The sequence below is a fragment of the Mycteria americana genome, chromosome Z (assembly GCF_035582795.1).
Source record: "Mycteria americana isolate JAX WOST 10 ecotype Jacksonville Zoo and Gardens chromosome Z, USCA_MyAme_1.0, whole genome shotgun sequence".
In the NCBI taxonomy this organism is placed as follows: domain Eukaryota; kingdom Metazoa; phylum Chordata; class Aves; order Ciconiiformes; family Ciconiidae; genus Mycteria; species Mycteria americana.
In genome coordinates, this window is record NC_134396.1 from 59721572 (window position 1) to 59749550 (window position 27979).

Below are 27979 nucleotides of genomic sequence, written 5' to 3' on the forward strand. Positions count from 1 at the left end.
AGAATGTAGCATTTTCACAATCAAATTTTCAGACTATCTAAAAATTGAAATATATTTTTGAAAACAAAACAAAACCGCCCTTTGGTGGCCACTTCTGTTTTTCTTTATTCTGACGCTGTCACTGTGCAATTCCTCGTATGGGGGGGGATTCAGCATTCATCATGCTAGAATGATTCGTGGGAGAGAAAAAGGAATGAACATGGGCAGCTCTGAAAGATCAGTTTCCACTAATCCTTATGATTCAAGGACTTTCTGAATGGCTAGTTTCTAGAACAGAAGTAAGCAAACAAATGCCTATAAAAATTCTAATCAAAGTGATAAGTAAAGTACACATCAAAACAAGAGGCCAGATTAAAAAAAGAGATAGTCCTTAATAAGATCACAACCTCAGTTTGCCGATTTTTCAGTTGCTACCAGAAAGACTGGTTTTAAGTGAACTTGCACCTCATCGTACTCCTCCAGATACTGGTCTCTTAAGTAAATAGTAGCAAAATTCAACATACTTGATAAAACTTTGAGTAAAACAGCAGTTGCTTTTTAAGGGGTTCACATCTTCCTCACTCCTCTAAAGATTTAGCTGCATTTTTTTTTAAGGTGGTGTAGTTGTTTCTAAAACATCACAAAGCACTTTCATCAGCCAGTGAGTACAAGCAAGATCACTTGGAAAGAAGACAGGCAGCATCACAGCTCTGGAAAGGTCAGTCAGTTTTCTACATGAGTTCACAGAATCAAATAAAAACCTCAGTACTAACAGCCACAATATTTGGACCTGGTAAGTAGGTAGTTTTCGGAACAGCTCGAGTGTGTGTGCACGTGGGTGGGTGGGGCAAGGGGGGAAAGTCAATGTATTAGTACAACATAAGATAACTGCAGGTTTTCATAAGGTGCAGTGCTCCTCTACCCTGGTGAGACCTCCCCTGGAAGTTCCACATCAGCTGTGAGGCTAAGATGAAGCATTTCCTTTCTCATCATTTGTGCTATCTTCCTTCCTTGTGCTCTTCTTATCTTGATCTCTCTAAACCACAGATACATGGTTTATCTCCAGTCTTTTCTCACCCTTCCATTTTCATTGCATATTTCTTTTACTTTAGTTTTCATACAAATATCCTGCTAGAAGGATTCTGCCTAAGCTGCCTTGCCTACTCTTCTGAGACCCTCTTTCTTAATGACAGATTTTTCTTAATGACAGGAAACAGATTCGGATTATTTTATATCCCTACCCCATGTTAGCCATTTCCTCACTGATCTGGAAACAAAAAGTACCGTTTTAGCAGTGAAGTCAAAAGTCATTTTACTTACTAGCAAACTTACCCCTCATTCAACTATGGAAGACAAGAATTTTGAAAAAAAGATGAATCCCCTTAGCAGATAACAAGTAACATTTTGAACAACCTGAAACTTCAGTTCCTTACATGTTTTAATATTGAACTTTTTTTCTCACATGGTTGTTATGGAATTGTATTTTGCCAGAGATTCAAATTATTACACAGCCTGTTCTACTCTAAAGTGGAAGGACAAAAAAAAAAAGTTTTTTTTTTCTTTTTGTTTTTCTTTAAGACAATAATTTCACTGTACACGTAATTTTAGTGGATGTTGGCTGTTCACTTAAATGCACAGGATATACTAGCCAGCAGCTCATCTCCACCAGAATTTGAAAGAAACTGACATATTTGGGGCATGAACTCCAGAGATGCCGAAACATAAACTCCCATATGAGGCCTGCAGAGGGAAATAACTTGGGAGAGGTAAAAGAAGGAATAATTGATAGGGAAGCATTTTAAAAGGGACACTGACTAAAGAATCAGAGACTTACTGTAGACTGAACATCAGTTTAAGAAAGAGGTAATGTCTTCAATTTGAGCGCATCATGTCATATATTTTTTAATTCAAAAAGCACCATGGATGTGATAGATACAAGAATGGGGATGATTTAAAATTGTTGTAAACATCTACAGAGTTTACTTTAACCTAAAAAGTAAATTAGACTTCAGTAGCACCTTATCTTTTATACAGCATTCCAAACGTAGTTCACCATTTTGCAAACATTCATTTTGTTCGTGCTAGTGATTCTTCAGTGGTACGCTGGCTTGGAGTTTCAGAGAAACAACACTTAAATTTAATACAAGATCCTGTAGTGAGCTCCACAGAGAAAATAGTTCAGCAACACCTACATTCACTTGGTTTGAGAAACATCTGCTAAATATGGATGTTAATCATATTAGGAAAGACGATAAGCAAACCTTCAATCTTCATAACGTAGGGGAATACACGCAAAATAAATTAACAGATTCTTGAAACGAGTTTTATGCTAGCCAAATGTGACAGCTGATATGGGTCTTCGGTTCAAATCAACCTTGTGATGCAAAAAAAGACTACAAATTTTTTGTATTAGCAACCCTCTGTGACACTGAACTCCAGAAATGCTATTATCCTTTTGTTCTCCAACAGGCTTCCAGTTTGAAGAAAAAAATCCTGCACAATTCGCTTGCTTTTTCATTTATCTAGTATAGACAAAGAAAGTCACACTAATCCCTGCTAGGAGACTAATGTGAAAGCTGTTTCTCATTCTGTTGTCATACAGAGAAGAAATCTGATCCATAATTCAACTGAATTCTAATCCTGATGGAAGCAAAAAAAAATTACCAAGAGCTAAGAAAGGTGGATAAAACGCTTAAAGAAAAAAAGATCATGAAAGTGTATGTTTACCCATTTTGAGCTCTGCATGTCCAAACCGAGTCTTTAATTCTGGAAGTACCCACTTTCACTGGAACAAATCTGAAGTTTAACGCTGAGCTGTTTGTTGGTCAATCATCATTAGCACCGAACAAGCCAAAGTCAAGTATATCATAACACCTAGTAGAGTGTTATGCCTAGATCTATTTCTTCATCATAAACCTGTTGCATACTTGAGCTTTTCACAAAGTGGTTACAAGGTAAATAACTTAACAAACACTGATGCATGAGGTATTACAAGCTTAAGGTTTTAGCATTTCACCATTTAAAAAGATGCTTGATAAAGGTTTTTTAAAAATAGCAGATTCTATAGTAGTTTCCTTGAAAATTCCTAGAAATACTGAGTCAATGGAAGTCTGTACAGAAACAATATGAGACACTAATCTGGAAAGTTTACACTAATTTTATTGCATAAATCAGAGTGTACGATCTTCCAGCTGAACTTAGGTTTCCATTCTGTTCAGAAATAGTATTGGGTGTTTCTTTATGCTTGACCACATACAATACAAATTCATGGGCTTATCCTGCAGTCTTATGATTAGCTGAAAGCAACAGCTTCTCTTGTATTTTATATGATTAACATTTGTCTAAAATTTGTTAATATTAATACCTGCCATTAATATTAATAAATGCCATTGACAAGCTCAGTATGTCATTAAAATGACAAAGCAGCATGTCCTACGTTAATATTGTGTATTTCAGAAAAATGTTTAGCTGCTCTGATTTCTTACAGAAGATACAACCAGTCCCTGCAAATGTATTTTCTACTCAAGAAAATCCAGGTAGAATGCTAGCCCTTACAACTACCTTGCACTCAGCTGAATTACATACTTTTCTTCCTCCCTGATTACCAGAATTAATGCAGGATTTTTTTCTTTTTGTATCCTGAGACCACTGAAGACAATTGATGAAATTTATCAGTCCAGTAGGACATCAGTATTTGGCCATGCAGGTGATCTTAACCCTTCAGAAGCTTTGTAAAACACTTGGAAGAGATTTCAGTTTATGCCTCTCTGTTGCCCAAGCATCAATCTTTTGACCTTGTGAGTATTAACGCATTACAGTTTACCAAGGCAGTGATAAATTCAGGTGAAAAGAATACCTGTAACAAAGAGATTCAGAATTAAAAAACAGACTAGTTTAACACAAATGCTTGTTTGTGGATCTTTAATACCATCTCCAGCATTCTTTACTAAATGTTGTTTCTGCCTTTGATATAATCTCAATTTGTTCTAAATGCTACTTCTAAGAACACGAGTAAATATCTAGAGACACAAAACCAGAGTGTTTAATGTTTCACAAGGTACATCCCTTTATTATTGTAATCACAAAAACATGATTTTGTACAGGAATGTTTAAGTGAACATTAATCGATGCAATTTAATTTGTTTCATAAAGATCAGGTAAACGTACTACAGAACATTGTATTGTAAAGAACAAAAATATCAGCTTTCTGGCCTTGCAGTGCACATTGTAGTGCAAGTATTAAGACACAATAGTGTTCAATTCAGCAATGTATTGCAGAACATCATGCCACAGTCCACTTCAAAGAGAGTCAGGACATGCAGCTTGTTAATAAAATGCTGTAGTATATAAAAAAAGCCACATGTTAATTCATAAAATATATAGTGGTTTATTTGGATGATTTAATGTGATTTCACTGTGGAATTTAGTTTTATCCAGGACAAATATCCAGAGTGTCTTGTCATTTGGAATATTCTTCTTTTAGGCGATGGCTTTGGCTTCAGGTAGGAATGCCTCCCAGTATTTTATTAGCTTGAAGAGAAGGGAAAAACACTCACTATTAAGTACTCAATGTTGGAAAAGAAAACACATATACCTTCCTCCTCTTGTGGCAAACTTGTCTCGACCAGACAAAGTAAGAACATAAGTGCTTCATATCATCCATTCACATTATTACATAATGCAAGAAAAAATACAAGTAATAAATACACAAATGTGCTCATAGCCACAGAGTTGTTACCACACATTGAACACAATGCTATAGAATAGTTATACAGAATTTGTTTGCAGGATCAGTTTTCTGTTCTTACCTCTAAGGATACCACTTTTTTTTTTTTTTTTAATTAAACAAAGCCGGAGGGTTATATTCCCGGAATGAACAAAGGAAGGACTCCAGACACTCTTTTGGGAACAAGGTCTGCTTCTGAGTCACTGGAAACTCTTTTACTGCTTTACAATATTCAGTAATACTTTATACTTTTTAAAAAGAGCAATAAACATTTAAGCATTCAAGTCCCTTCAAGTAAGTCCAAGTACATATGCATTACAACTTACTCCAACCTGTAAGTCAAAGTATTACTTCAGCTTCAGAAAGCGGCAAGACCCTCCACTTGCCACCCATATCGCTAAGGGAGCTTCTCCCTTGCTTTCCTGAATTAGAGCTGTGCAAGGGAGCATAGCAATAGCTGGGAAACTGCAATCACTATGTTATTCTCCAATACAGTACAGACTAGAAGTAGTTCTTTATGTTTTAGAAACTGCTATACTTAAAGCCTGTCTTTTTTAACTAACCTAATATGGAACGTATTAAATATTAACTTGTACAAAACTTAAAATTTATCTTACCTGCTGTTGTGTTTGCACTAACGACTCTAAGTACTTGATAATAACAGTTTTAAAGTCTTTCACTCGTTCCTTCTGTTAATAAATAAATTATGGCATATTAACCTCTTAACCAATTTTACTTGGAATGTCAGTATTATCTAAAGTAAAACTGTCATTTACTTGGACAAAATCATACGTGCCTCAAATCTTCCCACTTCCTTGCGAATGGTTTTGGAGATCTGTTCAAAATCTTTTTCCCCTTGCTGAACTTTTGTCTCCCACTGGCAAAGGAAAGACATGCAGAGATAAGACACTGTGTTGTCCATTCAGTCTATTAGTATCTGAACTTTTTTTAGTATATTAGTGATAGTCACTCAAGAGCTGAAAAGGACCTATTTGTTTTTTTGGCATACTTAAGGGAAATTCTTACAGTTACAATTTCAAAGTAACAACTTACATAATAGGATGTCATCAGATCAGTTAAAACAATGGTATCTCTAAGGTAATGCTATCTGTAGCTGAAATGTAAAAATATCTTAGTATTGCTATTAAGGAACACTTAATAACATTTTTTTAAAGATTCTTTAGAAAAGAAAAAGGATCTCTAAAGCTTTATCTGCTATTCCATTTACAAACACTAGCATAATAGGAATCTAAACCTGTAAGCTTTCTTTGACTACCTGTTCAATCAAGTGTGGAAGAGTCTCAAAAGTTAGTTCCCTGTACTTTCCTAATCCCGGAAGAGACGATTAAATCTTCATCTCTGCCTATGGTCAAGTATATGATTATCTCTATCATATTCCTGTTGCAGATGACAAGTTACTGAGGACACGTTTATTGGCTTTCCAGTCAGAACGCATGTTGCTTAGGCAAGCCAAAGTACATGCCTTCTTGTTCAGTGCGAACTGTTTTCATAGAAAGCAGGAGTAGAAAAGTTATTGCAGGTAAGAAGAGCACAAAAGGAAAATTCAGAGGAAGTGATGTTGCTTGTGGGCTTTTGCCATGTTGGGAGTGTGGCATTCACGTAACAATACATGACACTAGGTTATGTTTCTCCTTAGTTTATGGGAAGAGACATCCAGCAACACAGTAAGGGATCATCATCATCTACATTACCTTATAACTGCTTTTACACACCTACTATATTGTTAAATTTAAGCTAGCTGTGTAGATATGCTGTGAAAAAAAAAAGCTATCAGCCTCACACTTTGGTCACATGCAGGCTAACAGATACTTAAAATGCAACTGTATCTGTTCATCTCAACATATTAACTGAGTCATGGGACCCAATATATCTAGTAACACCTATCTTCCTCAGAAAAAGGCGGCAGGGGAGCAACAGACTTCAATATAGCATATTCCTGTTAGCAATCCAGTGGTGCTATTTATTCACAAAAGCATTTTGTGGTGCAGTGTCAACTTAGTATTGTGATATGAGATGAACTTCACCTATGTTCCAATAAATCTATGTATTTATATTTTTCGTTTACATTTATTCAGAGTACTTTTATTGCCTTTTCAGATATACATTATGAAGCTACACAGTAAGTCATAATAGCATGTCCTTCATGGAAGAACAGCCTGAAGAGTTATCTAATAACTGAAAAAATACAAAACTCAGCCAAGGAAAAGGGAGATTAAGACTGCCTGTGCCTCCCTACCACAGCAACTAGAGGTGCCTGAGACTTCAGTGAAAGCCTCTACAGGCCTTATGGATCCAACATCCCAGTTTCATCATGCCCAAATGCCAGGTCCTATATGAACTATCATTGGATAATAGTCTACCATCCTACAGTTTCTGACAAGGAGAAATTTCTTCTTATTCAATAAGGTATTTCTAGGATTGTTCTTTGGCCTTTTATCTGCAAAAAGCAACTGAGTCATGGATGAAGCTCAGGCTGTGTAGGCTTCCACTTTGCAATTTCTCTGCCAGAAGGACTACTATTACAGAATTCAGCAACTCTGAACATATTTCAATGGCAACAATAGCTTTTGATCAGAACATTCAAATTGTGGGTTTACTAACAACCTTCTCCAATCATCCAATAAAGTAGGAAAAATAAATCCTTCAGGAACAACAGAATTCATTCTTTTAGTATTGGGACTGAGAAAGGATCACCGAGTATTTCCTACTACTTCCAATACTCAGGAAGTATTTTCGACAAGGAGTTCCAGCTCACTTGTATTGTGCATGGATGGGTGACATCAAGAGAGGCAACCAGCAAGAATGTGGTCACACAAGAGTGACACTAAGTTTTCTCAGTAAACAAAGGCCTTTTTTAAGAAAAAGAAAGCCAAGTTAATGAGTAACTTCAACACCGTATGCAAAATATATTGAAGGGCAGAAAAAACAAAGCAGCATGTGGTTATTGACCAATGAGGAAGCCAAACAAAGTAACTGCATAAGAGAGCTTGAACTCTGCAATGATGTTCTCCCATTAAATAATGGGAGAATAGTGGTGCATAATTAGAATGCGTTAATGTTAAATAATTAAGTTGTCCTACCTCTTCAATTTCCTTAGTGAAGCATGATAGAAAAAGTGTATAAATTATGACACTTCAACATGTTAGATTTATTTTTACTGAAATTACACCATATATACATACATATAAATATATATATATATGGGTAGATATGCTGCATAATTAAGCAAAACATGGGAACAGTTCTCCATTAGTTGTCTTAGCTGGATTTTAGCTTTAGAAGCCAAGAGATGCTCCTCTGCCTACCCAAGCGATCTGTTAACAGTTAAAAGCATTATTTAACTTGTCCATGTTCCCCTCCTCCCATCTCCCAGACTCTGTAGAGACAGTATTAACTGCTTTACAGATCTTACAATGAGTAACAACTGCGCACATTTAATATTTTAAATAAATTCCTTTTAACCATTTCAGTAAATATGGAAAACAGCAAATGAGTAAGTGATTTGTAAATAAAAATGGTATAAAGTATTGCAATAATGCAGAATGAATGACTTAATGCAGAAAGTCTGACCTCCAAAATAGCGTTTGATAACATTACCTCTTTTATCTCATCTTTAGCTTGCTGCAATTTATCAGGTTTGTTGGCAAGTTGGAGCTTTGCTTCAGCTTCACGTTTTTTTTGTAAAGTGACCTGAGCATCTTGCCACTTCTGCCAGCATTTCATTCGATGATCAAACACACCCTGTAAGGACAGACAAATTTATTAAACAACTGGAATTGTTAGAGCTATCTAAATTCCTAGTAGGAAAAGGTAATTCTGGATAAAACTGGAACAAGTATACTCAAAGAAACCTCACTGTGTTTACTACATGTCTTCTTGCATTTCATTTGATAGAATGCTTGCACAGCTCAATACCTTCCATAAATAACAGGGTATTCAAGAAGCCTTTTCAGAGCAGACACCTTAGTGCGCCAAACCATTTTATGTTCCTCAATCCATCAAAACGCTACCAAAACAACCACTACAAAGTGCTCTATTATGCAAATACTTCTCTAAATGCAGATTCTAGTGAACTTTTCATGCATATGGATTACATGCTTATTCAGCAATACGTTTTTGTTAGCAATGGACTAAGGTAACAGTATTAAAGTATACTTTAAACAAACAAAAAAAAGAAAATAAAAAGATACATATATACTCCCAACAACCTGGCAATTTCCAAGATATTTCTGGATAAAATTCATAGACAACCCTTCCCATGTCAAAACCTAATTATGCTGTGCAGCATGACTTACACCAAAATTGAATATTTTCATTAATGAGATGTAGATCCACAAATTGTATTTGTTTCTTATTTACAGAAACTATTGGCTATCTACCAAATATGGCCAAATTATGTTCTCCAAAATTCATGAGCATACTGTAAAAATAAGTAACCTGAAAGTACAGTATGCTTAGACACAGTAGTGTATGGTGTCCCCAAATACTGTGCATAATTAGTACTGCTCAAAGTAGATGATGTTCACTGTGTACATTTATTAATACATTCCCATTTTTGATTGCAATCATTTTTATCGTTGGAATAACTAATCAAGGATGCATTAATTTTACCCAGCTAGAACTTCAGGCAAAAACTTAGTCTCAACTGTGTTATGATGTGTGCAAGTGCACACATTCGTTTACCCTAAATCTACAAGCTGAGGAATGTAACTTTAAACACAAAAAGCAGTATTTTTCCTAGTAGTACTCACTTTTACTGCAGCAATGAGACGAATGTAATCACCAAGCAGTTCAGAGAACACATAGAAATCAGCAAAAGCTTGTTCTTGATGCAATTGATCTATCTTCTCCTCAACCTCTGCAAGCTGAGACAAAGCTCTAGATAGAGCAGTGTGGTCCTCAGAGTTACCTAACATGGCAGCACTTTTAGCAAAGGCAGCTGTGTTGGCTGAAAGCTCTGAAATACAGGAGTAGTCTTGAGTACAGTGTAGTTAATTTGTTATACTACTCTGCAGCAAAGATCAGTGGAGCAGAGACCTCTGCCCTATTTCAACCCTAACTTTACCAACTGAAAAATATAAGCTCTATTTCCTAAAACTCATGAAAAATACACAAGGAGATCACAATGAAACCACATTTAGGAGAAAAACACCTGCACAAAAAACTCTCCATCAGTAAATATTTTGCTGAGCCTGTTAATGTCATGCCTACTGTTTTGCTGAGCCTGTTAGTGTCATGCCTACTCTGTCTAGCAAAAGGCATGGAAAAAACTGTCACTTCAGTATTATCCAACTGCCTAGTTCAGAGAAAATGCAAGCCACAAAACAAAAGCCAAGTCACCTACAGAGCAAATTCAAAACAATTTTAACAGGTCTATAGCACAGTTGTTCCATGCAGTTCAGAGTGGAAAAAACCCAACTATTTCAGAAAACCACCACCCCCATGACTGGAATTTATTTTTGTTGTACTGTTTTATTTACTACCTTTAACTGTGCATACTGTAATGTACTGCCACATTCTGACATGCCTTAAAAGAAAAAAAAAACCCAACCCACATACCAGCATGGCTGGCATCTATGAAGGTAAAGCTTTGCGCTTATTTATTAACAAATACTAGGGCAATTGTCTCATCAAATCCCATGTAAGTCATCCTGTACAAAGTTAAGTCCTATGAAGGACCTTTGAACAAATGTTTAACCCAAATTAGTTCAGGATTGAAAGTGCAGGTTTGTTTGCAACTGTGCTGCTTCTGCGGAATCATCAGAACACCAGAAATGCTTGTAGAAGCAAAATATCTTCAGATATTTAAACCCCTTACAATTTAAACACAGCTCTTAAAAAAAAAAAACCACTTCAAATCTGTAAGCAGGCGTCAAATCAACAGTAAACAAACATTTTGATTTTCCATTACTTCTTAAAATACTCTTCAGTCTTGAGGACATCTCACCAAAGATATTTTGCTACAGAGAGTAATTCCTGATAAGAGTTATGAGAAAGCAACTTATGACACTTTCACATACTTTTGAAAGTGTAGAGCTGAAAGGTGACCCCATATTTTAACACAATAAAGTAGTGTCAGAAGGCACATTTATGGTCTTCCTTAAACTACAAATCAAAGTTTTCGTGTTTTGTTTTGTTTTAAAATCATCTGATGGAAAGCTATCTCTGACAAAACAGCAGCACAGGTGATTAAAATATAAACTTACAGGCTTTGCTTCGCTCTAAAATAAGTAAACCAAAAGCTGATATTCTGAGACTACTTATCTTTCCAGAGACGTTTACCTTAACAGTAGCTTGATGATGTATCATTATATGGACCAAATTAAGAATAGTAAATTCCCATTTAAGAGCTTGTTAATTCAGTTAACAGAGCAATACTGAACCAAAAGATGTTTAAATGGATTTATGCAGCCACTTTTTGTTCAGAAGGAAATGACTCTTGCCATGAGACCTAGAGATACATTTATGGATGTCTACTGTAGTAGAATCACTTGCTAGGTAAGGTATTAATCTCTGCAAGAAAAAAAATTATGCTAAATCAATACAGTAAATTCAGGAACGACAGATATTCTGGTTAAAATTAAGATTAAAAACAGGTATACAAAAATGCTAGAGCAGTTTAAACTAAAAGGTACAATTAGAAGATTTTTGCTTTAAAATATACTGTGTAACTCTATTAATTAGTTAAGAGCTCTGACATACTAAGCTCTTGTTTTATGACCATTTCCTAAAGGTCTAAGCACTTCAGTTCATGCAGCCACATAAAAGTAAAGTTACCTTTTCTGTGGCAGACTAATGCTTCAACACTGGCATGAAGTTTCCTAAGTTGCTGATCCAGATTCTCAAATTGCTGCTGTTTTTCTTCAAACCACTGACAAAAGATGAAAGAGTCAAGCATTACAAATTAGATTACCAACAGCATTTCTGGTTTTAAAGAAGCAAATTATCCACACACTGCCAGGGTGGTCAACTGGTACAGCTAAGAATTCAAGCCAATAAGCAAATTAATAACCCATTTTCTACTTCTACAGCTTTAAAATGCAATTGTTGAGGCTCATTAATTCGTCTCATTATTCAAGCCGAAAAATCAGCTCTTACTGCATCCGATTCATTCATCTTGATTGTCATTTTGTTGACAGCGTCGGCAGCCTTGTTCACCATCCTCAATATTCCTGCTCCACTCAGAGCCTGGGTGTTAACCGCTCTCGGCAGCTGGAATTGAATGACAAATAAGGGCAAACAGACTGGTTAAAAGGATGGAGGTTTAACTGGGCACAAGGGGGAAAGAAAAGGATATAGTGTTTTCTTTACTCCTATGTGTTTCAATAAAGTGGAATCTAATTTCTCAGATTTACTACTTTTACATTCTCAAGAGGAAAACTTAAAAATATAGACTATTTACTTTTCTTCTACACCTTTACATTTAAATGGAACAAACAACCCACTTGTCCAAAGTTATTATGAACTAGCCAAAGGTCCTAACTAGCCACCTATACACTATAGAGAACAAACTGCCACTACAGGAACAGAAAAGCTTAGATTTACAACAAATTAGATGAAAGAAATTCTGTAAAACATTTAATTGTAATGCAAGATTTGCATGGCGTGCTGATTATAAAAGGTTGATGTCTTTTTGCTTTTCAGTATAGGCCAAATTTCAAAACCTACCTCATGCATATCAAGAGAACTGTGTATTTGGTTTGGTACTTAGAAATCCTCAGAAGTAAGTTAACAAACTAAACTTTAAATCTAATTGATATTATTATTCATGCTAGTCTGAATATGCCATACAATGTGGCCCCTATGTCAGACCGTTTAGCCTTCATGTGATGTTTTGTCTGTCAGCAGCACTGACAAATCCACTGTAAGTCATCTATCAATGATGCTTTTGTCAGTAGTGAGGTCTCTGTGACTTATTAGTATAACTAAGATATTGACACTGGCCACAAGACAGTGGATTCACTGTAATACTGAACTATGCACATTTATAATGAGATATTATATATCTTTAACAATATATTTAATATTGTGAAAGGTGTCAGATTGATAGCACGGGTGACTGAAGTGCTCTATGCACAAAATGTCTAGCCTGACCAGCAGTGTTGCTAGCATTTTCACATTATCCTACCAATACACCTCAAGTTGGGCTCCTAGAGGCAAGAGGGCTGCTTTCAAGCCAGTTTAATTCTTGATCTTACTTAACAAGCAGAAACATCAATTATGCATCTTCACCATGTATGACAAGCTTCACTCAGAACTGGACAGACTGACTTGCTTGAGAAGTCACTGAACAGAAGATAGCTTTTGGTCACTACCACTCTTAAGTTTTATCAGAGGCAGAGGCACACCATTACCTAAGCAGCCTCTGCCATTCTGTCCTATGAAGGGTACAATCCAATTTGATTTCATACGAATTTAGGGAATCAGGTCTCAATACAAAGAGAACATATTGCTTTGTAGGTTACCATAACTAGAAACAAATAGGAGAACTTAAAAGGACTGAAATACCTCGGAACTTTCCAAGAACTGTCTTAAATCTGGATCCTGTAACAAGGTTGGGTGTTTTACTGTTCGCTGTAGATACCTATGATTTTAAAAAATTAAAATATTAGATAACAAAACAGATTTAATGTGCCTGACAGCATTGGAAAGTGCCCTTCATCTAAAGAACAGGTACAATGCAGCACACAACCTCCCTCATTATCTAATGGGGCTTGAACACTCTTAAAAAGTGACCTCTAAAGGGTCAGATGATAGTTCAGTCTCCAAGCCCCTTCGATCCCTTGCCTCTCTGCTGACTCTTCAAACCTTATTTATGCATTCTGTCACCTTCCTCCAACAAACACTTAGGCTAAGTCCTACATAGAGTTACAAGCTAAGACCACTAAGCTGTTGAAACATTCACTGAAGTCTTACTCAAGTAAGGCTGCCACAAAGCCTGGACCTTCTGACAAAGTAATGCAGCCCCATGCCACAATATAACACACCAAAGGTGCAGGCAGTGGTTTCTAACATAGTTTGTTTACACCAGAAACTCCTTAAGGTGAGACCTGCCATAACTGTATGTTGCACAGGGGTAAAATATTATACTTCATATTTTCAACAGCTGACTGAAGTCCTCCTCCTCTAATAACAGCCAATTTATGCCAGGAAAAAAATAGATTAGCTTGTTTAAACATCCTTGTACAGTGCAGTGGACAGGCTTTTTCTTACAGATAATTCTGGCTGACTTATTTTAGAATTAAAGGAAATCTTGGAGAAGTGAGCTGATTATGTTCTAGGTATGAACTATTTATTTGCTGGCTCAACTAAGGCCTTCAACCCATATCAGTTCTAAAGGACTTGCTACCCCCCCCCCCCCCCCCAAATCAGTGCAACTCTTTCCCTTTGCAATTTTTTGTGTTTCTTCTTAGATCTAAAACCTGTCGATTGAACAAATAGGGGTTGAAGACAGAAATTTCCACAGTATTATTCCCGTAAAAGCTGCTGCAAGTTTGTCTTCTACTAAACTCTGCTGCAAGTTTGTCATAACTGATTTTAACATTGTGTATTAACAGAAAGTGTCTGACATTTACATGAATGCTTTATAGAAATCTAGTACCTCAAAAGATCACAGGAATGTAAGGAAGTATGTGTTATTGCCAATTATGATGCAGTGACAGAATACTACCAACAGCACAGTCTACTTTTTGCAAAGCTTTAGTTTTGCTCAAGCCTCAGCTGCAAAGTATCAGAACAGCCCCATTACATTCACAAATTGCTTAGAAACTGTCCCAGAAAGTGATGCGGGCTGGGACTTTTCACTTTTAATTGAAAGTCTGAGTATATTGATATTGTAACTGTAATGTATTTTTTCCATCCTCCATTAGGTGTGGCCACAAGATCCTTATTTTTCTTCCTGAAGAAGCTAAGGGTTGCAGTGAAACTATTTTATACATTAGACTGCTCAACTTTTCCTTACTTGTTCTATACTCAGTAGCAAGTACAAGTTAAAGTTAATGTGGCAAGCAACCGAAGAGATTTTTCTTTAGAAATCTGCTGCTAGAGGATAGCCTTTACTCTGAGGGAGACTTCTAACATTTTCACTGGAGACAACTGGCAACATGCTTGAGGACATCTGGCAGGCAGACTTGTAGTATGTAAGTTCACTATTCTAGGGCATAAATTTTAGTCAACTCAACTAACAGGGTACATGGCTTTCCTGCCCACTTTCCCCATAGTTCTTGGTTCAAAAAAGAGCAAATGGAAGCAGATTTCTTTGGTCTGACTTTCTGGGGAACATTAATAAGTTTTCCTCAGGTTTAGGCAAGAGCAACAGAACCACTGCCTCTAAATATCATTGGAACACCTTGGCAGGTAGGCAACTTTTTGATTCTGAAAGGAAAAAGACAGCTAAAGTTGGTGTGATGAAAAAGTTGCTCCTTGCCAGATAAGATATTCACAGTCTTTCTGAAAAAAACAAATGGAATATACTGTGAAGCCTTCCCAATGTAAATCGTCAGGAGGCCATTTTACTTTCAAGTGACAGAAGGTCTCCTTCACGTGTCTCCCTGCCCAACAGCTGATTTTCTATGGAACAGATATACTGCTGAAGTGCCTTAATTCCTTAAACCCAAAATGCTTAAGTAAGCTGATAAATAAAGTTTTACTTACTGGATCTCTGCAATCTCAATCTTAAGCACCAAGCAGTTTGAAAAGACTTAGGTATAATCCTGTCTATGAATAAGGCTACATTTCCCATAATTAATGGGAATTATTCCATTTCTACACAAAAATTTGGCAGCTGCATACAGGCTCCAGAATCCATATAAGTACAGATGGCACAGACCCCAATTGCAGAGCCCACGTAGTATATTACAAGTCATTCTGAGGCTAAACAAGTTTTAGCTAGATACATACATTACCTTTCTAGAGCTGCTCTTCTTTTCTCTACAAATTCAGTAGATGAAGAATCTTCCTTGCCTACTTTAACCTTGGTCATGCCTTTGAAGAAAATGGCATCATATTACTTTATCATAAATAAATCATTAACATAACCAACGTAATTAGAGGATAAAACTCACTTAAGTTTATGTATTTAAGTCAAATTACAATGGAAAACACTACACAGGAACAGAAGAAACATCAACACTGCATGCTGCATGGTTTTGTGGAAGCAGCTCTGTGAAATATGCAATTTCCTGTAATATATTAATTGTGACTAGAAGTTATACAAAACTAGTTTAATTTGCATTTATGAAGACAATCTAAATGAAGATCAGAGTCTTACTGGTCACTCATGTTCAGAAGAAGAAAACAGTTACCCAAGCAAAGCAGAAAACAAAACTAAATCTCAGGTTATAAGCCTATTAATTGGTAAGCTTATTACCAATATTTTCATTCTATTTTTTTTTTTTAAGTTCTAAAACTAAGAGTTTTTTAGTCAACTAAGGCAAACTAACCAGCTCTGAAAACTGTGAAGCATATGAACAACTACTAACTGAATGGAGAATAAAATTAGCAGAATAAAATGTATGCTAGCTTTACATTGCTTCCTCGGCCGATGTCAAGAGTGGCCAAAAAGCTATGATAGGGGAAGCCAGAGTTATTGATGTATCATGGTATGGGAAATATACATTCAACCTCAGCAACAGAACTCTAAAACTGTCAGACTGAGGTCAATATTTTTCATGCTAAAGACCCAAACTCAAGAGTTTAGGAACCTGAATATTATCAAAACCACCACGAAACACTGAACATTCATAATTATTCTTATTTCCTAAAACACAGGAGAGGTATGTTACGATACAGTCCAAATATCTTATTTCTACCTGTAGTGTATTCCTGCTCTGTTAGTTCTGTGCTTCTCCAGCTAAAAGTTCTAAGTCTGAGATTCTGAATATGTACTCTGTGACCTGCCAGGTCAACAGTTCCCAAAGTTGTTCCTCACCCGATCTCCCTTCTGGCTTTAGAAGTTTCACACAGTAACCCACGGAGGGGACAAACAGCATCCTTACAGGAAGAAGGAGGGACCCTTAACCTCTCAGTGAAGCCTTAGTTTTTCCCTTCTCTGTAACATGATGAAAATAAATCCGATTGGTATTTTTTCCAAAGGTATATACTACACAGTGTAGCGTAACTGTAAATCCACAAATTTATCTGTAAAATCAAATATGTCTTTAAGTACAAGGATTAAAGTATTCAAACAAAGGTGAGGTAATTCACATGCCTCATCTTTTTGCATTAGAGTATTACTATTCATTAATATTTCACTGCAGAAAGCATGAAATGCTGCAGTTTAATACAAAAGATCCTTCACATTTGATAGCAACTGAAGTTCATGGGGAAAAAAATGAATACGTAATCAAATGACCAATATGAGGAATTCCTAACTTGTGATATTGACAGTTGTTTCTAGATATCATGTCAGGTTTCTGTCTCTGCTAATATAAGCCTATTTAAATGCAAGCATAAAGGCAGTTTCTGTAGCCCAAGCACTCTAATCCTTCACAGGAAAGGATCCATGACTTAATAGACTATTTTCTTAAAAACAGAAAATGTGATTTTCCAACACACATATGTAAGTAGTGAGGCAGCTTGGATGAATGTCCAACTCTAGCTCACCACTAACTCAGTTTTATCCTGTTGTTCCACAGTCAGTAACTGACCACTTGAATTTGTGGCTAAGGTCTGAAATGCCAGCCCCTCCCACCTGTCACCAAAATAAAGTTGGAGCTTAAAACTCCAAGTGTTATCAATGGTGTAACAGAATGAACAGACTAAGGACTTTTGTACAATAGACACTGCATAACACTGAATGCATGATATTTTGTATTAAGACTTTAAAAATAAACATGTGTGATGTAAACAAAATATGTCATCTTACTTTCAGCTGTTTTGCCAGCTCTCTGCTTTAAGATGCCTCATTTTAAATCAGTCTAGAATCCCTTCTTTTCTCCAGAATTAGAAATGTATGGTCTACATATTTTTGCACAGAACTAAAAACTAAAGTGCACTTATACTAATATATAGTGCACTGAAGTTCAAGTTTAAAGAGGGAGTTTCATGCTCTTTGGAAAACGTCCTACAGAGTCTGTGAGTTTTCCCAACTTATCTGTAGCTTAACAAAGTCTCTATACAAGGATCTGAAGTGACAGCCAGTGCTTGCTTACACTGCAATAAGTCCCACCATTTTACACACTTCCAGGTGTATCAATATTTATGCTGGTTTTTGTTCAAGTGGCACCTCAAATCCAGTCCAAGCTTTGTCCTACAGATGAATTTGACTGTCATGCAAGTACTACATTTCCATGTAATTGCATACTGTCATAAATGCTTTAAATGTTGTATCATCCAAAGGACATGACTAGAAGCCTCATTCATCTGTGTAAGCCCTGTTAGCATTTGTAATTAAACTTATTTTTGTAACGTGAAAAATTGGTTATTACAGAATCATACATTACTTTCAAGAACTATCAAAAATTCAGACCAAATTTTCAGTCTTACAGACTGAAAAATGCAGTGCTTTTCCACAGAATCAAAAGCATGATTTTCCCAAGCTTTCTGCTGCCTACATCTACTCAGTCTGCCTATTCCTACTTATATGAAAAGCTGCTGCTCTGATTAGCTTTACAGACTAAACTACTGAAACAGAAGTCCTGCCATTCCTTATATATCAAACAGCGTTCTAGAGTCCAATCACTTACTTATATAGGTAAGCCAAAAGACTTCAACAGGTTTTACTGTTGTTTGAAATGTTTAGTTATTTTGAAAGAACCCCTACTACTTAGAGCTCATAGAACTGAAGTTGCTTCAATGCATCAGGCATGCTGCTTAGCTCATGGAAAAAGGATCTGATACTTCAAGGCATTCACAAAGACAAGCATCACTCAGAAGTGTTTTCTGTATTAGAACTTTGAAGAATTAGCTAGAGACAATTAGTTAGCATTCACCATGACCAAAAGAAACAGACTGCAGTATTAGAGAGGTGGAGTACACATGAAGCTCTGTATATCTCAGGCAACTGATAACAGCACAAGTTAAAAATAAACCTTCATTTAACATCTTTGTTTTGATAGACTAATCAGCTCTTGAAGGGCAACAGTGAAGAAAGAATGATAGATAAGAAACAGAAGGCCATGTATTAAGACAAATGTCCTTCTTATTATCAATGCTGGTCTGAGTTAGGAAGAGGCGAGTACATATCTTTCCAATTTAACCTGAACTTTTTAAAAATACAGGACAGGAAGCATATTTAACAGTTTGGACCACCTGATAAGCAGTAAGTAATATTTGTGCAGAAAAGTATTTATTTTACAAGCCCAACAGGTACTGAAATACTTAATTTGTATTACAGGACTTAAATGACACGCTTAAATTCAACCTTACAGGAACTGCACTTACCTACGATACTTTTCTCTGGAGCTGGAGGCACAATGTAACCAATATGCATGTACTTTGTTGCTAATTTGCTGTGCAAGCCAAGAAAATCACTGAATCTTCTTTTAACAGAGAATTCATTTTTGTGGAACATGGAAAGTGATGTCTTAAAAAAAAAAAAAGTTATGAATTACTGGTCCATCAATACAGCTGTGATACAAAGTTATCTGCAAATATTTGTTGCACTAGTTACCTTTGTTGTTACTCTGTATGCCATATAAGCATTCATGCCATCTCCTGTAAGAAAATTAAGATACTTATCCTAGGGCAAGTTATTTCAATCCCTCCACACACTTTTTGTTCCAAAATATACATTAAATAGCTTTGCATTTAGATACAAAAAAATGCCAAAACATACCTGAATAAGAAATCATGATAAAGTCTCAGAATAGTCTTCAAGGGATAAGACAGTCTACCATCTGACTTACTAGGCTCACGGAACTTACCAACTTTCTCCGGGTCTGATACATTGATTTCTATATCAAACAAATCTCCATTTGCTTCCTCTTCAATCTAGGAAAAAGATACGCCATATTTGACAAGGCAATGTGCATTCATATTATGTATGGTTACAAGGATAAGGGTATAGAGGAAGGAGGAGGAAAAGTCAGTATGTTTGCATAACTAAAAAACACTCCCAGACCTACCATCCAACGTTAAGTGAATATAATTTCTAACATGGATCATCACTGCAACAAAGTTCATGTGGTGGACTTGGCAGTGTTAAGTTTATGGTTGGACTCAATGATCTTAAAGGTCTTTTCCAACCTAAATGATTCTATGATTGTATGACTTCAGTTTTAAGCCTTCCTGCAAAAGCTTGTAGTTTGGCAGCCTTTTCTCAGGACATGTTGGCCTCAAAATATTTAGTAAATATTTATCCTAGGGGCATGTTCATTGTATCTGCTCCAATGCCAGCAGATGCTATGGTTCAAAAACTACTCTCATTTGAGATGTTTCTATATGCCTCTAGTCAAAGTACAGATAATCCTTTTTATTAATGGTATCTGTAGCCAAAGAGCTTGGGAAGGGAAAAGTAACAGAGAATTTTCTGATACTTGCCTGAGCTCTGTTCATGCAGAATTTTGTAATCTTTCATGTAATATATGTAAGTTTGATAAAAGAGATCTTAAGAAACACCACGGCAGAAGAGACAGTGTATGAGGGCTGAAGGGGGGCGGGGGGGGAATCAGAATAAAATGCCATCTTGTGGTATCTGTGGAAGCAGTCATCATCAAGTCACAGGCAAGTCTTGTTTGCAAACTCATTTAGCAGAGGCACTGTCTAGTAAGAGAACACTCCAGAATGAATGGCATTCAGCAATGTCCAGGCTTTGAATGGAACACCAAATGTAAATAGCAATGTTAAAACTACCATTAGCCTCAGCTGTTTGTTAGCACGCAGGATAATGCTAACAACTACTTCCTCCAGTTCCCCATTAACAACAGCTTCAGAAATCCAAGTTGAAACCTGGCACATGCTAGTAAGAGTTATTATACATCATTAACATTTCTCCTGTATCAAGCTCACAGGTTGCTCCTACACACGCTTTTACAGTATCTATTCTGAAGGAATGGAGCATCTTACTCCTCACACTACAGATCTCCAACATAACCACCTAAGTAATGAATTGTTATGGTATTTTCATGAGTCAAATTCATACTAAACTTTATATGCAAAATAAACAGAATAGGTTTTCTTTTACATACTTCCCCTTAGCAAAGGATGACCCCATGAGTCAACGTTTAGGAACTGTCATTTTAAAATAAGAAAAAACTTCAAAAACCAAACAAGACATTTGCATCATTTAGAAGTTTACTGCATACCTCTTCTCTGGATCTATCAAAAATCACAGGGGCTGTTATGCTTTTTGATTCCATTCTGGGAGCTACTAATGTAGTAGGTGTTACAGGAGTGATTGCAGGAGTAGGTTCTGGTGAAAGTATTGGATCCCTCTCTGGACTGTCCAGTGAAACTTCTTCTGTTGCTTCTAGATAAATATTTTGAGTTAGCAAATAAATTTTTGTGCAATACAGATGGATGTGCATCACAAAGATAACAAACATGCACACCAAAAAATGATGATATACAAGTTTAATAAGATTATCTGTAAATAGCATCCATTTGTGCTGGCTAATTTCTTTCAAAACATAGCTAAAACGAGATGTGACATTTGAGCTTCTAGTGCATAATGGGTTAAAGTAAGATTAATATTGCAATTTTTTTTTTTAATATACTGTTAGGTAAAGAGTCTTTTAAAGTAGTTACAAGTGATAAGTCATTTATTTCTGCATGAGATATTGTGAAAACTAATGAAATTTTTTTTACCATGCAAGTACCTCTTTTTCAGCACCTGTACCAATTTTAGTTTTTGCACTCTGAACAGCAGCTGATTTAGTCACATAGGCTGATAACTGAGCAGACCAAGCCATGTGTTAAATGAAGTTACACAACCATAACACAACCCTGCCCCCACCAAAAGCCCACAACCTGTAAAATAGAAATATTAGCAGGCAAGACATTCTGACTGGTAAGATTAACCGTCTTTAGTCTCTACCTATCTTCAGTCTCTTTGGGGCTTAAAACAGTGCGCTAGAAACTGAATACTTTCTTCAGGCTGTAGACAATTCATCTGTCTTTAAAGAGGATGTAAATCTCTGCTCTGCAAATCCAGCATCATTTCCTTCACTAAGTGGTTTTGACCACTGGCAAACTACACGCTTCCTGGGTACAGAGAAGTTCCTGTTCTAGTTTAAATAACTAATGCTGTGGTTCTTGCTAAATGTGCATTTTCAAGAATTCTAGTTCCTTAAAAGATAATATTGACCACAGAACCGTCATTTGATACCAAAATTGACTTCCCAACTGATCTCAAGTCTTGTTACAAACTACACTTCCTGTGGCAAGTACTTTACCAAGCAGGTAAAGAGGCACTAAAACAGATCCACTCCAAGTTATACAAAGTTACCAAAAGGTTTACTATGCAATTTGGAAAAAAGCTGCGCTTGCAACTTCTGCTATATGAAACACTCAATTTTCAGAAGAAAATAAGCCATCTTTCTTCCAAACTTTTTAAAGCCTGGTGCATATAATGAATATCACTAGTCCTTACTCAATGGTTAAGAAAAGAGTTTTAAAGATCAGATCTACTTTATAATTTGTGAAATAGTTATATTGTGTGTAAAAAAAGTCTCATTTTTGTCCCGTGTAGGATTGTTTGCTTCTCTAGAACCACCTGTAATCTATTAACAATGTAAAAATAGAACTGGAAATAGCATCCAATGAACCATCTCATTTATTACTGCAAAAAGTAATATTATGATTTTTCATAAGCTGCCACTTAGAGATATTCTGTTAGTCAATTCTGCTTCCCATTCTTCTGTAACACTTTTTTTGCCAATCCTTCATGTTTTTCATAAATGAAAAAACCCACACTTCTCTGTTTCAGGGATGAAAATGACTGTGTGCCTAAATTTTATTTGATACCGAAGCTCAAAATAAATTGAAAAAACAAACTTCAAGGTCACTACGACTTAACCTGGTTTGAAGCGGATGCTCAGTCTGGCTTGAGGCTGACAAAGCTTGCTGTCATCACTTTGTTGTGGAGTGCATCACAGAATTGCTGAGCTTGGAAAGGATCTCTGCAGATCACCTAGTCTAACCCCTCTACTCAAGCAGGGTCAGCTAGAGCAGGCTGCTCTGGACCACATCTAGATGGATTTTGAGCATCTCCAAGGATGGAGAATCCACCTCCTCCTTGGACACACTCTGCCAGTGCTTGACCACCCTCACTATTTAAAAAAAACAACCACACCCCCAAAACAAACCACCAAACCGAAACCAACACCTTTTTTTCTTATGCATTACCTGTATTTCAATTTGTGCCCATTGCCTCTTGTCCTGTCAGTGGGCACTACTGAAACGTCTGGCTGCCTCTGCTCCATTCCATCCCATTAGGTATTTACATGCATCGTTAAGATTCCCCCCAAGCCTGTTCTTCTCCAGTCTGAACAGCCCCAGCTCTCTCAGTCTTTACCCATATGTCATACACTTCATGCCCTTAATCATCTTCACAGCCCTGCACTGGACTCACTCCAGACTGTCCGTGTCTCTCTTGTATTGGGTACCTCAGACCTGGACTCAGCACTCCAGGTTTGGCCTCACCCGGGCTGAGTAGAGGGGAATTATTACCTCCTTCAACTTGCTGGCAATGCTCTTCCTAATTTCAAATTAGAGATTTCCATAGTATTTTCAAACAACTTAAATGCAACCACCTTTTTATATTCTCCATTTTTAATATGAACAAAGATTAGCTAAAAGCTTTGTTTGAAAAGATTTAGTTTTCCTACCATTGCTTTATTCCTACTGCTAAATCTTTCTGAAGAATCCTGCTGATGCTTCCTGCCCTCAAATGCCACAGGAAGGATACTGCATCTTAAACCAATAACAAACTTGAATTAAAAACCTCAGATTGGGTGGGAAGTCATTCTTTTGCAACTGAGGCAGTTGCAAAAAGAAAAAAACTTTTAGATTGGTGGAAGAACAACATTTAAACATGGAAAAGAGGTAGTTCTCTCCTTTGGCGGCTAACAGCATTCAACATATAGGTTATACGTTATACAAATGACTGTTTCACAGATAATTTTTTTCTGAAAAATGTATATATACATATGTAACATATTATATATATATAATATGATATAATATAAAATACTAAAAACTTATAAAATAAAGCCGTTCCACTTTAATTCTTCCTTTTCTTATAGGAAATATACCTATAGGAAATATTCCTATAGGAATATACCACCAGCTATACTCCAGAACGTGTATTTGGGAAACAAACCATTAATCACCACTAAATACTTCTCTGTGCCTTCCAATTTTATACAGGCTTATAAAACAAGTCATGAACAAATTCAAAGCACACAGATTTCTCACTTCCATCAGCTAAGAAAACATTCCTGTTATTGTAAAAGTATGACTTTTTAAAAAAAGTGTGAATTCAATGTAACAAAGCAGCACTGCTATCAGATGAGACAGAAGCATGCTCCTTCCCAGCACTCTTCTTTTTGACTTGTATCCACAGACCCATTAGTATCATGAACTGATCTAGGTTGTGTATCACATGAACTCCAACCAGGATTAGCCCCCTGCTACTGTTCCACAGATAGCTAAAGATACCGCTAAGATGGTGCATTACTTCTGTGAAAGAGAAAGCGGCAGGAACAAGCAGTTGGAAAGGCAAGGTTTCCTTTCAGCAAGACCAGCAACATTAGACTTCATCCACACCAATATTTCTAAAGCTGTGCAGCCCCAGGTTGGTTGGGCATGAGCAAATTTTTAAAGGTGCTGCCTACTAGCCTTCCTTTTCTATTTTCCTGGAGGAACTTACCCAGAGAAAATAGTATCTGTTTGTTTGATAGCAGCAGGTCAGTTCTTTTAGGAAGAAATGGGAATTTATGCCACCCTCCCTCCTCTTACCTCTCACCCCCAAGTTTGCATGCATCCCAGACATTACATAAATCTAGAAGAGTGAAGTGGAAAAGGTAGTGGAAGGGGGTGAGGGGACAGAGCAGGACAGAGACAAGGACATTGTACTTTTTGTTTACAACACAAGTATTAAAAGATTCTGAAGGGAAAAAGAAGTATTAGTATATAGTATTAGTATTAGAAGTATATAACAACGGCAGGCTTTTACACTTTCCAGCTATTTTTTCCCATCATAAAAGCAGTCTTTGAGTAGTACATAAGCTGAAGATCTATTTCCCAATAAATAGATTTGTTCTGATGAACTCTGTCATTTATGCTTCTTATATACATTCTTTCACTTCAAGAAATCAGATGACATGGTCTAGATTTAAAAGTTTCATTGACAATTCTTCTGTTTGTTTTGTGTTTTTTTTTTTTTCCATGGAAAGATGAATTTGGTAGGTCTCAGAGTAGAAACCATGGCACTTTCAGAAACATTTGCTTGATTTATTCATCTGAGATTTTCCCTGAAAACTTAGGTATTAGGTTGTGGTTTTGTGGGGTTTTTGTTTTGTTTTTGAATATTTTGTATTAGTATTTGCATGAAAAATAAAACCTAGATGTCTTGCTTTCCTGGGAAGTTCTCAGAAGCACAAGATCTTCTTGCATAAAGAGATGCAACTGCTCTGGCCAACTTTTAGGAGGAAAACATTGAGATCCAACACTCACATCAGCTATGGCAGTTACCAGCACATATTAAGTACTCCCACCAATCTAATGCTGTAAGACTTCTATACATAAATACCTACTTTACCATCCAAGAACAGTCTTTGTTATAGATCACTGTCAAGATGCTTAGCTCTAAAAGAGCATGAAAACATCTCATCCTGCTGCAACAACTATTTATGCTTAATTAACATTCTACAGCCAACTACACCAAGTTTCTATCAGCACTCAAGCATGGGGCTCACTCTCAGCATTAGACAGCTCTTGTTTCTTTACTTTTCACCACCAGTATTTGTCAAACATCATCTTAAAAAGTGCAAGTTTGCAATTCCTCACTAGCAGCTCACTTCAGCTGAGTAAGTTATTTTTACTGGTCACATTTCTAAATGTCAGACCTCTAAAATTCTGACATGGCTCAAGTGTTTAAATTGGCTTCTTATCTTTGAAAGTTTACTCACGTGATCACATAAACATGGAAGTAAACTGAAGTAGAAACTGTTGTCCAGAACAGAAGACTAGTTATTAAAACAAGGGTTCTCCAGGTGTAGCAGTATTTCAGAGACAGATATCCTAACAGAACTGACTGTGAGAACTACTACACCTAAGTCATAGCCCATGACCCTTACTGTTATATCAAGAGCACTAAGAATAATCTTAATGACAACAGAAAGAGTTTTAACAGAACAGTCAGCCACTAATAAGGCCTTCTTATGACTTCAAAACTGTAGGTTCTCATGCTTTTTTACCTCGCAGAAGAGACCTAGAACTGAACAACCAGCTTCGAAAAAGCACCAAGGCATCTGCACTGAACTCTTCTGATCAGACACACCACATGACAACAGACTGACAGACACCATCAGCTAGAAACTTCTGCTGTTCAGCTGGGCTTAAAGTAGATGTCTTATCTGGTCCACAGAATTAGCATCTCCTTTTCTGTATCAACTCCCAGGAAAAAAGCCTAAGACAAATCTATCACGACCCGAAGAAAAACAAAACAAAAGCCCAACCAAACCAAACATCACCTCCCCAATGCATTGACTTGCCCCCAGGACACAATAGCTAGATACTCAGAGCTGAATAAACAAAAGAACATAAAAAGTAATCTTTTACCAGAATAGGGGAGAGGAAAAATTGTAATTTTCCATTTTTCCGAAAATGGCAACAGAGCACTGATGTAACTTCACAGGCTAGCTCATCATCTATGAGCACTAGAGGCAGAAGCACAGACAGCTATGTCCTGGACAGGCAGTCCATGGCATGTTTCTGCAGCTATATACAGAACTTTAGGCTGACATTTTGGAAGACTAATTCAGTATCTAGTTCTTCACTCTACAGTAGAAGCTTATGGACAGCCAGGTTTTAAGACACAACCCAAAGCCCTTCAAGATATTCCTAATACTACCCAATTTTGAGCACTATTATGGCAACCTTCCAGTACCTGAAGGGGGCCTACAAGAAAGCTGGAGAGGGACTTTTTACAAGGGCATGCAGTGATAGCACAAGGGGTAATGGCTTTAAACTGAAAGAGGGTAGATTTAGATTAGATATAAGGAAGAAATTGTTCACTATGAGGTGAGGCACTGGAACAGGTTGCCCAGAGAAGTTGTGGGTGCCCCATTCCTGGAAGTGTTCAAGGCCAGGCTGGACAGAGCTTTGAGCAACCTGGTCTAGTGGAAGGTGTCCCTGCCCATGGCAGGGGGGTTGGAACTAGATGATCTTTAAGGTCCCTTCCAACCCAAACCATTCCATGATTCTATGGTCTCCACATGTAAGAGCTCTACAAGGTAAGATAAAGTAATTCTTTCTTGGCCACGTAATCAACACACTGACTTTTATTCTAAGGGTGAAAGTGCTTAAGTGGGTTTATCAAGACAGTTTGTTTTTTTACAGAACCAAGAACCACAATGCTAATGAATGCAGCAGCAGCAGCAAAATTTACTGGTCTCCAATGACAGATGGAAAACTCATTTTCTTCCACCTTTGAAACCCAGTTTTAATAGTTCAGCCAAAGCACTTATGAGTCACCAGAGACAAGGTAATGAATATATAAAACATTTTATTGCATATACTATCTGTAGCTGCCGCAGAAACACAATAGCAAAAAGGTTTTAAGTATAGTCAAAAAAGCCTAAAAAGCCCCCCAGATTCTGAACTGCATTAAAACAGTACGGGAAATCATGCAATTTGTTCTCCCTCACCTCTTTTTCTATTAGGTAGCATTATTAGACGGAATAACGAAAAAGATTTATCAAGCCTACAATAGCTGAAGAGGCATACCATCACATTTTTTACAAATAAGTCTGCAAAACTAGAATTGTTTATGCCCTCAAAGAGCCAGAGTCTCTACTTTCAGGAGCCATCCATAGGATTTCCTTGACCTGGATTTTATAGTGTCTAATAATTCAATATGAAGGAACAACATAAGATAGAAAGCTGTGGAACCTTATTCTCTTCCTCTCCAGTTAAGCATTCCTGTAAGCTGTACAAAGATAGTTTCTTTGGAATTTCAACATGTTGAAGAAAAAAACCCCAGTCACACTTACTTGTAAATTAAGTCCTGCTTTCACAGAAAGCCAGGCTTATGCAATCATGCTGGAAGCAAGAAAATAGACATCTCATGTTGCCTTCTCACATTGCTTC

General features: G+C 36.7%; 1 protein-coding gene across 1 annotated transcript in view; it reads right to left on the reverse strand.

Moving 5' to 3' along the window:
* Positions 1-4375: 4375 nt before the first annotated feature.
* Positions 4376-27979, reverse strand: part of SNX2 (sorting nexin 2) — a 34440-nt gene continuing 10836 nt past the window's right edge. The window contains exons 3-15 of the mRNA XM_075526316.1: positions 20971-21134; positions 19591-19657; positions 19338-19381; positions 19109-19250; positions 15631-15709; positions 13235-13310; positions 11825-11938; positions 11504-11597; positions 9478-9683; positions 8324-8467; positions 5502-5582; positions 5323-5394; positions 4376-4509 (exon numbers count right to left, since the gene is read on the reverse strand). Of these exons, the coding sequence (XP_075382431.1) occupies positions 4459-4509; positions 5323-5394; positions 5502-5582; positions 8324-8467; positions 9478-9683; positions 11504-11597; positions 11825-11938; positions 13235-13310; positions 15631-15709; positions 19109-19250; positions 19338-19381; positions 19591-19657; positions 20971-21134 (1334 nt within the window). The 3' untranslated portion in view covers positions 4376-4458. The remainder of the gene's footprint in view (positions 4510-5322; positions 5395-5501; positions 5583-8323; positions 8468-9477; positions 9684-11503; positions 11598-11824; positions 11939-13234; positions 13311-15630; positions 15710-19108; positions 19251-19337; positions 19382-19590; positions 19658-20970; positions 21135-27979) is intronic.